The sequence below is a fragment of the Epinephelus moara genome, chromosome 20, assembly GCF_006386435.1.
Source record: "Epinephelus moara isolate mb chromosome 20, YSFRI_EMoa_1.0, whole genome shotgun sequence".
Classification (NCBI taxonomy): domain Eukaryota; kingdom Metazoa; phylum Chordata; class Actinopteri; order Perciformes; family Serranidae; genus Epinephelus; species Epinephelus moara.
The window spans coordinates 6992580-7003002 of NC_065525.1; the positions used below are offsets into that span (position 1 = coordinate 6992580).

At 40.2% G+C, this 10423-nt stretch overlaps 1 protein-coding gene across 1 annotated transcript; it reads right to left on the reverse strand.

Annotated features, from left to right (window-relative positions):
* Positions 1-1497: 1497 nt before the first annotated feature.
* il17c (interleukin 17c) lies at positions 1498-5245 on the reverse strand. Its single transcript, XM_050073469.1, has 3 exons — positions 5051-5245; positions 4714-4949; positions 1498-2323 (listed from the first exon to the last, which is right to left on the reverse strand). Exons 1-3 carry the CDS (start codon positions 5063-5065, stop codon positions 2074-2076), a joined length of 501 nt encoding a protein of 166 aa, XP_049929426.1. The 5' UTR covers positions 5066-5245; the 3' UTR covers positions 1498-2073.
* Between the last annotated feature and the right edge of the window lie 5178 nt (positions 5246-10423).

The following is a 10423-nucleotide window of genomic DNA, read 5'->3' on the forward strand; positions in this document are numbered from 1 at the left end:
TTGGCCAGCACTGACCACCCACTTTTAGGAGAATTTTTTCTTCTTCCTTCTGGCCGGCGTTACAGGCTCCCCAAGGTTAGAAGCAATAGGTTTAAATTTTCTTTTATTCCAAGTGCAAAAAATGTTCTTAATTTGCACTGAGTCTTGATGGACTCAATTTGCCTGCACTGTCTATAAGCACTCCATATGGTCTTATACCCTTATAGATTTATTTTTTCTATGGACAGCTTGATCTGATCTATGTTATTCATGGTTGTTGTGGTTGTGATTGTTGTAGACATTGTCTTGATTGTCCCTTGTATGTTGAATTGCACTGCAAACTAAATTTCCCCTTGAGGGACAATAAAGAACTGAACTGAACTGAGAAGACCAACAAATAAATATTAATAGTGTGTGATGACACAAGGCAGACCCACAACACAGGCTAATAATGCAGGACCTGTATGTAATGATACTAAACTGCAGTGATGCAAATTCCTTAACAAATCTGTGGTCAGTCTGCAGGTCCAAATGAATAGCTATATTACTTTCCACCTTTAGTTTCCTGTTGGACAGAAAGGACCTCTCCTGTGGAAGATAAAATTCTCACCAGTTGGAGGTGATATTGTCTCAGTTATGTTTAATGATGATGATTCAGAATTAGTATATTATATATTATAGTCTCTACGGCCGAAATGAGTTTGCTCCGTGGGGTGGCAGGGCTCAGCCTTAGAGATAGGGCGAGGAGCTCAGACATCATCCGGAGGGAGCTCGGAGAAGAGCCGCTGCTCCTTTGCGTCGAAAGGGGTCAGTTGAGGTGGTTCGAGCATCTGATTAGGATGTCTCCTGGGCACAACCTATTAGAGGTGTTCCAAGTCTCACTGGCCCCAGAGTAGACCCAGAGCATGCTGAAGGGATTACATATCTCATCTGGCCTGGAAACGCCTCGGAATCCTCCAGGAGGAGCTGGAAAGTGTTGCTGGGGAGAGGGACGTCTGGAATACTTTGCTCGGCCTGCTGCCCCACCGACCCAGCCCCGGATAAGTGGATGAAAATGAATGGATGGACTTTACTGTGTATTCACAGTATTGAATAGCCTATTTATTTACAATGTGACTTATACATGGCGGTTGTAAAATGATAAGTACCCAACACAATTTAAAGTAGAGGGTGAGTATGGGTTTTTTTTTTGTATATTGTTCCGCCTCACCTGGAACCTACAAATCCTGAATGGATATGTTGAAAGGAATTCTGAACTCCTGTGTCCTCACCTCTCAGAGAAAGTCATGCTTACCCTAACTGTCAAATCAACCAAATTAGTACATTTGACATAATCCTCCAATTAATTACCCAAACCCACTGACATTAGTAAACTTGTGACTTTTGAACCTTTGTCTGCTTGGTAATCCAACCCTGCATGCTCCAATATCAGCTTTAAATAAAGAAACAAGAGAATAAGTTTTCTTTTTAAATCATATTTCTTTATTTTGCTTCAAAGAAGCTGAACTTTGAGTCTTGACCAGACTTTTAAAGTCCCACTGGGACCAAAGCTAAAAGATATCCAAAATAAATAAATACACAGTTTTCCTTATGCTCAAACATTACACATGCAAAACAAACCAAATAAATAGATACTTATTTAAATACTAGTAGCTGTTAAATAATTATTTTACAAAACTATACAATAGTTATTTTCCTCAATGACAACACCCAGTTTACATTACCTGCACTGGGCAGAGCTGTAAACATGTCCGAATAAAGGGCCCATAAAGACCTACAAAACAAACACATTAAAGACGTATCAATTTTGAACTATTATCACAATAAATAGGCCTGTAAAAACAGGCTGATGTGGCTTTTAAAGCCTCATAAATTATCCCAGGGGTGTCGGCTGTGTGTTTAGGCGTGGCACTGTCATGAGAGAGCACGCTGGACCGATGTTTCCTCTGTGCAAACAGTCAAGTCTGCTCACTGATGACACTGCAGGACCTAACACCCCTGAGTTTGACTTTCTAGAGAACTTGGTGCATTTTAAAACAAATACAACATAAGCTGTAGCATGCCACTATGGCAGCAGGTCTGGATGGCTCCCCTCTAGGAGGAGGTCTTTACTCTGGTGCAGGTGCAGCCCACGGCCACATCCACAGTAATTGGCTTCAGATGGTATCTCTTTCCATCGTCGCAGAGCTCCTTCTTGAGAAACACCCTGCTCTGCTTTACAGGGTATGAAATGTAGTCGTGGCTCTCCACTGGGGGGCCCTTGTTCTGGATCAGGATGCATCCTGAGCACAGGCACTGAGCCTCGGCATAGGTGGAGGGATAGTGATCCTTATTTGTCACAAGTCTGGAAAGGAACAAAATGACTCAGTGAGCAGCTTATCCACAGACAGTGAGGAGATGAATAAGATTAGGCTTTTCTGCAAATGCATCTGATTTGGATGTTAAAATGCTCATTTTTCTACACCAATAAATAAAATAAATGTGTTTGCTGGAGATACACCTTGTATGTCCAAACATAAATAAAACCTGCATATCAAACTCAAATGACATAGGGCAATATTCTGAGTATACCTAGTAAGTAGGGGGTGTTATTTGGGGGGTTCTTCTCCTGTTCATGGCCTGAGTCCAGATTGGGACATGTGGTTGAATTACCAAATGCCCCATGACCCAAGACCAGTAGGGGCTCAAAGGCTCCGGGCTCACTTCCTTTCAACTGGACGGCCCTGCATTATTACCTGACCTGTCTGGACCAAATATGGAGCAGGGACTGGTAGCTGCCAAGGTACCCCTGAGCAAGGCACTGAACCCCCAATCACTCGAGGGACCTGTCCATAGGCACTCCCCTTACTCTGACATCTCTCCATTTAATGCATGTACTGTATAGGTCCTGTTTGTGCATGTGTGTGTATATGAGGCCTGTGTGTATGACAACAAAGTGAAAACAACAGAATTTCCCCTTGGGCATTAAAAAAGTATATCTTCTTCTGGAATCTGGTTTCGTACAGTCACTGTTTTTGTCATTATTGAACTATTGAAAATGTCAGTTGCTTTATGCAAAAATAATACTCTGACAAGTAACTATAGCTGTTAAATACATGTAGTAAAAGCATCATTTCCTTCTGAAATGTAGCAGAGTTGAAGTTTTAAGTAGCTGAAAATTTGAAATGCTAAAGTAAAGTGTGAGTACTTTATAGCAGCACTAGTCCTGTACAGAATCTGTGTGTCAAACTCTAGTTTTAACTCTTTTACTATGTTATTTTGGGTCCATTTTTGAAGTTGTATTTATGAATCAAACTACTACAAAGTGACACACAGCAGACCTGAGGTCAGGTAGCTTTCAAGCGTACAGGTTGGTTTCAGTGTCTCTGGGAAAATAATCAGCCCAGTTGCCAGAAGAAAATGTTGGTATTGTACATTTCTGCAAACTATGGATATGTTACATTTGCACATTTGATACATATCACATCAGTATTTCTAAAGTGACAGTGTATGAGCTGACTTTGTCATCAGGAGGTGGTGTGGATGCTGGATGGTGTGTCACCTTGACAAGACACTTGCCAAGCCCCCCAAACACCAACAAACAGCAAGTTGTGTTTTACCAATCCCTATTTTTCGAGGGCATTTTGAAAATAATACAGCTTCTATTAATTGTGTGTTATGTGTACTGCCAGTCGACTGAGACTTGGAGGAGAGTGACTACTGTACATACTGTACACACACAGAGGGGCCTCACAACACAGTGAACATAGTGCCTTTGGGCACCCAAACTGACTAAACCGGTTATGGATCTGACAGTTAGATCATTATATTTGAGGGCAAAAGCTTAGTAGAAATAACCACAGGATTTTACAGGGACTTTACAAAGCTTAAACAACTGCAGGTGAACAGGAAAAAAAAAACTCCCAATCACCAATGTGTCAGGTAATAAAGTACAGCAGATCAGAGATTGCACTCAGAGAAGCAATGCACGTCATTCCCAGCGGATATGTGGCAACAAAGCCGCGGTCATTGGCTTAAGAGGGGATTTTCCTCATATCGAGAGCGGAGGTGTGGTGCATCAGAGCCTGGCGCAAAGTGTACCAGATCACAACCACTAATTAATATGAGGGTCAAACTGATGCACGTACGTAAACGCAACACGGGGCATTTGGATACTGTGCAAATATTGATTTCGCCTTAAGAGCTGGTTATTATTTCACTAAAGCTGTATGATGCTGAGTGATGCCTGATTTTTGTGGCTGCGCCAATCCATCATCTGCAGACACCGTCTAATAGAGTAAGGTTTTGAAATATTTTTGGAATCTCTGAAAACTTAAGAATGTCTCTGAGACATCATTTTTTCAGTCTATCTCAGAACTTTCCCACGACAATTCAAAACCAAGACTCCTCTTGTGTATAGTTGTAATGTTTATTTTATGAGCTCATGGAGAGTTTCTGAGCGAGTTAAAGTCTAACTGGAGGGTCAGAGGGAGGCAGCACCGAGCCAAAAGTACCCCCTGAGGTAAATAATCATCGGTCACTGTAACAAGCACCAAGTCTGAGTACTTTTATGTTTTCAGGATCGTGTTCCTGTATGAGTTTAGAAACATTTCCCTCAAATCGACTCCGTCAGGTTTTACACTCCATCAGGGAAACAATTAAGGGCTTTAATCCTTTAAAGTCACTGATTCCTATCTGTACATAGTAGTTTTAAATGCGTAAAACTGTGCGTAAATGCGCCAGGATGTTACTTACACGTATCTCCAGGGAGACAGGGACCTCTCGCTAATGTCCTGAGGCGGCTGCTGATGGAAATGGTCCACGGGGCAGGAGGCAGGTGAATCGGGTGCATTCTGGGTTGAAGGCTCCGGAGGCTGTGGGTAGTGCATACTCAGCTTCCTCTCCGCTGCGTCGCTCAGCTCGTGCTCATCATAGCACCGGTTCATCTTGTACGTCAACACGGGCACGAGAAAAAGTCCAAAGATGAGAATCTGTGGAGGGACAGACAGACAGACAGAGGGCAGCTGAAGTGATGGAGGAAGCGTGAGAGGCCAGTATCAGCAGCTGCCCCATCTGTCTGCGTCTTACTCACCTGCTTCATGTCCATCCTGTATCTCTCTCCTCTGACTGACTCTGAACAAGAGGATCTGCTTCGCTTTACTTGCCATCATCCTCCACGGTTGCTATTTATTGGGCCGCGTGTACCTGGGAAAAACCGGCGGCATGAGGAAATGGAAACGTTTATTTCCTCGACTTCCTCTTTCCTCAGTGAAAGTCCTACAGTAGGTAGTTGTGATGGCTACTCGTTTGCTGCTGTCTGAGGCAGCCGAGGAATTTTCGACGTGTACGCGCGCGCAGTGCACGCCCACTGACGACACGCAGGAAATATGCTGCCAAACCCAAACGGTGAGCGTGAGGGAGCTCACAGTCCACTTCTTTTTCTATCCAGTTACAGTATATCTACCTATCAGCTAAAAACCCATTGTAATATATAGGAGAGTATGCCCACTTCCTCATCAGTAACCTACCTATCTACCTAGCAGTACACCCACCTCATCAATTACCACTACACCACTGTCACAGTCTACTACTCTAGCGTGCACTCTTTACCTTTGAACCAGCATGAGGTAATAACCAGAATATCTACCTGAGTGTTTGACTCAGTCTTTCATCAGCTCGTACTGAGTGTATTTGTTTGCGTGTAAATGCCTGTATATTCCTGTGATTAAGCCCAGCTGTTCTGTGTGTAGACTTTACATCAGTTTATACTTTCATACCTGAATGAATGACATTAGTGTTTTTTAAAAAATATCATTTTATTGCATTGTTTATTTATGTGCCTTTGTTTGTTTATTTGTGTGTGTGTGTGTGTGTGTGTGTGTGTGTGTACTTGTACTTGCTACATAAGCTCCTTTTACACTGCCTGTTCAAGGCAGGAATTTTGCGCCATTATTCCGCCGTCATTTATAATAGATAAAATACAAAATGGGGGGACAGAGTTGTCTTGCCTTTAAGCGGGCAGCAGAGGTAGTAACAGGACTGAATCAACGTTTGTGTAAAAGCGACAGCGGCAGGATGGGATGGGTGTGATGTTTTGACGTGTTATGTGTGTAACAAGGTTTAAAAAGCAGCTGATAGCAGTTAGCAGCTAACTCAAAAAAAGAAAGAAAAAAAGAACAGATGATGATGATGCCGCCATTGTTTGGTTGCATGTAAAAATGCAAAGCCCCATAGTGTGATCTCTGCATAAAAAGGGCTATAGTGAGGACCAAAAAATATTTCAACAAGCAAGAGAGGAGAATCACTTTCACTTCTTTTTTTTCATGAAAAATATAGATTTATTCTTGCTTCTAAACAACTGAGGACAATTTTTAATGCGATCAAATGGTGCAGCACCAGTTCATCTTGTAACTGTCACCAGCACATGAGCAGTCTTTTCAGCATACCAACACAATGGGCTAAATTACATATAAATAAAAGCACCATGAGCTCATGACTGTGAAAGCTGTCGCCCAAAAAGCCAATAACTGTGAACTGACTCATTTGTGGCCAGTCCTCACTTCTTGCTTTAGGGTTAAGACTTGGATTTAGCTTTAGGTTAGGTTAGGGACAAAAAACTGTATGGAGTCCCCGAAGGGACACAGTTGAACTAGGTTTAGGTTAGGGTTCAGGTAAGGGAATATGTGTGTGTGTGTGTGTGTGTGTGTGTGTGTGTGTGTGTGTGTGGGTTACAGTTAGGGTAAGTTGACAGGGAATGAATATAAGTCAATGCAATGTTCACTTTAGTGATTGAAACAAGTGTGTATGTGCATGTGTGTCCAGTTCGCTTGCTCATAGACATTTTTAGATTTATATAGATATATATCGTATTTTTTCATACACGTGTGTGAGTAAGACTAATATTGTTATTTATGTGTATGTGTATTAATTTAATTTTCATCAATTTACTTGTATGTTTTTAGGACACTTGGATATAAAAAAAATATTTCCACATTATAAAAAACTGCAAATTAATGTATTCATTTGCATATATTTGTTTGAGAACACAGAGATGTATTCATTTATTTATTCAGAACTCTTGGAAAATATAAAATAAATATAACCTTTATTCATTTTGTTTCAGAGGACTTATAAATAAAAAAAAGTGTTTATTATATTAGAGATAAAAGCAATTAATTCATTTGGTTGTGCAATAATGAAAAACAAACAATTAAGACATCTATTTATTTGTTTGTTTCAGAGCACCTAGAGATTGTTACATTTTTTAATTTACACAGAACACTCAGGAGTAAAACAGTTCAAACTTAATTATGTATTTCAAAACAGACACACACACACACACGCACACGCACACACACACACACACACACACACACACACACACACACACACACAAAGTAGCCCCAGGCTGTGTCAGACATATGTCATTTCTGATGATGCAATAAAACTTGCTTGTTTGTGGATGACACGTGTGATCCAAAAATAGCAGCAGTTTTTATTCTGTTTTTTTTTTTTTGTAATCTCCCTTCATATTTATGCCAGGAGAATTTCCAGCACAAGTTTGTATAGCTGTCCCACTAACACTGCCAAGTCTTCTTTCAGAGAGATAAGGTGACAGCTATTATTATCAAATCTTTGTGGTGATATCTCTATGGCACTGAGGCTTAAGAAAGTCTTGGTTGGCTGTTGTCTTTGTATGAATTGTGCTGTGATATAATGATATGGCTCCACAGACTCAGTGATTGTTTCTACGTTGTTGACTGTCACCAGTGAGACAACGCCTTCAACCTTACAGGGTTACAACACTCTCTGTCTCTCTCTGTCTTACATGCACATGACAAAAATAGATTTTGAATACACTTAGTTATGATGACGACATCCACGTCAGCCATTAGGACCAAAGTGTATTTTTGTCAGCATGAGGACATGTCTAAAACGTGTAAAAAAAATAAATAAATAAATAAAAAAAATTAGCCTACATTAGAAGGGGTCTGCATACATGTGTGTGTCAGGGACAGAGAGAAAACAGTCCATTTTTATTTATTATGATCTGAAAGAGGAACTAAAGCTGCATGAATCAATATTTTTTATATTAATAATGGAAAAGCCCAGCCCAGCTTTAACGTTTTGGTTCACTTTCACAGCTCTTATTAATGTTGCAGGCAACTGTCTTCAACTAAAAATGCTCCAGTAAGGCCACTGTACACTTCCTGCCCAGCACCAAATAGCAGACAGACAAAGTTACCAACTAGGTGGTGAACAAAGTGGAGAACTTAGCAGCTAAAGAGTCCAATATTTTTTCAGGAGGTGGTGGTAAACAGACCAGAGGGGTGAACTGACAAGCAAGTTCAACAGAGCCAGGCCTCCTTTGCGATAGCTGGTTCAGCAAAACCTAAAACCTCAGTCAGAGATGACGGGTACCACAACCATGTTGATCCACTTGTTTTGTTAACCCTGGTTTTCTTCCTCAGGCTCTGTCATAGATGCATAATAATAACTGGATACTGAACACCAAGATGGCACCTATTCTGTCCAATGGAGATGAAATATATGTTTCATTTTGGTAGACTGGTTTTAGGTTTTATGCTGTCTGACAGGCAGGTAGGAGGCTCAGTTATCTGTGAGTGTAGCTGTGCTGTCAGTCTAAACTCAGATCAGTTTTCTCTTACAGAAATGAAAGTTTAGTTTTAATCACCAACTCTGTGAGAGGATGCAAGTATAAACCTCCTGACTAAAATGTTGAAGGTTAAGACAGAATTCAGGCTTTAATTGAAGTAATTCTCTGCTTCTTAACAGCAAGATGGATAAGTCATTTTTACAATGAACCTGGGTACAAATCCTAGTTGTCTCAGATTAGTTATTTGTGGTGTCAGTGTTTCTGAGAGCATAAATAGAGAGAGATGTTGAGCTTTTCAAATGATGATCAGTAAGTGTGTGCTCATAAATAACCCCTTAAACCTGTCAAACACTGCTGGAGAAATGACAGTTTGTAAGTGTGTGGAAATTATTTGTAGTTGTAGAAAAAACTGTCTAAATGGGATTTTGTAATCTCTCACCTTGACTCTAATTTCTGATACATGAATTAGGCAAACTGGATTAGTTTAAAGATAAAAAACAACAACATAGAAAACATAATGGCTAAAAGTTGACTAAAATGTCATGAATTTTTATCGACTAAAACTATGAAGGATAAAAAGACTAGACTAAGACTAAGACTAAATCTAAAATAGCTGTCCAAATGAACACTGCTCCCCTCATGAGTTCCCCCTCGGCTCATAGACTTTACATTGTGACGATGTCACAGATTTTTAAATCACTTGGCATTTAGCATTTCCTTTGACTGTACGACCACTCAAAATGGGCTGATAACATGCTGCCTACTTTCGCTTCCACCTATGAAGAATATGAAAAAGAGGATTGGAGCAGAAAGCAACAATGTTCCCGCAAATACAGGGATGCTGGCAGAAAATTATTAACTGTGAACAATGAAGGATACATGGTCCAAATCAAAGTGAAATAAATGTTATAGATTGAAGAGTAGTAATACATTTCATTTACAAAAATCATGAATGCTTTTCAAAATTTTATTTTTTAGTTAAAACAAAAAAAAAGAAAGAAAAAGTTTGCTCTAAGTTATTGTATCTCTATAGTTTACAAACTGCATGTTTTGCATACAGCAATTTGTTTTTTGTTGACCACCACATAGTTTTTGTACATCAACAGTTTATCTTTGGTACCTTTTTTCCCCAACAGGCACTCAGTAACGTAATATTAGTTCCTCATGGTTCTCTGCTGCAACTTTATTGCATGCTGTTGGGTGGGTTCAAACAAGGTGGATCTGAAGAATTAAGTGTCGACTTGCTGGGAATGAACACAGTTCATGTTAGTTGATTCAGGAAATTAACTGATTCATTGGCACAGATTTAAAATAATATACTTTTTAATCTTTGGGCTTGGGGGAAAGCATCAGTTATTTTCAGTCAAAAGCCTCAAATCCAAGTGAAGTCACAAATCATTGGCGTTAAAGTCCAAGTTGAGTTGCAAGTCTTTTGTTTCTGTCTACAGTCATCAAATTTAGTCCAGGTTGTCCCACTTGTATTTCTTCATTTTTGTTGCCATAAGACCATCTTCATATGTCTTGAGTGTTTGTTTAATAGAGTCAATAACATTATTGAAATTATTACCAAACTTTTCTTTCATAAGTGCTTCATGATTTGCAATGTCTTTCAGTGCGTCCTCTTTTTGTCGTGAGACCTCTTCAATTATCAAGAGCATCTTGCTAACTCGGCCATTCTGGATGTCACTAACTCGGCTTCTTCTCCGGAGCCTTTGTGCTCCACTGTCTCTCAGATTAACTCATATCGCAGCGGTGCCTGGACAGCGTGACGTGTGTGGTTGTGCTGCTGCCGTGGTCCTGCCAGATGCCTCCTGCTGCTGCTGTCATCATTAGTCATTAGTCATACTT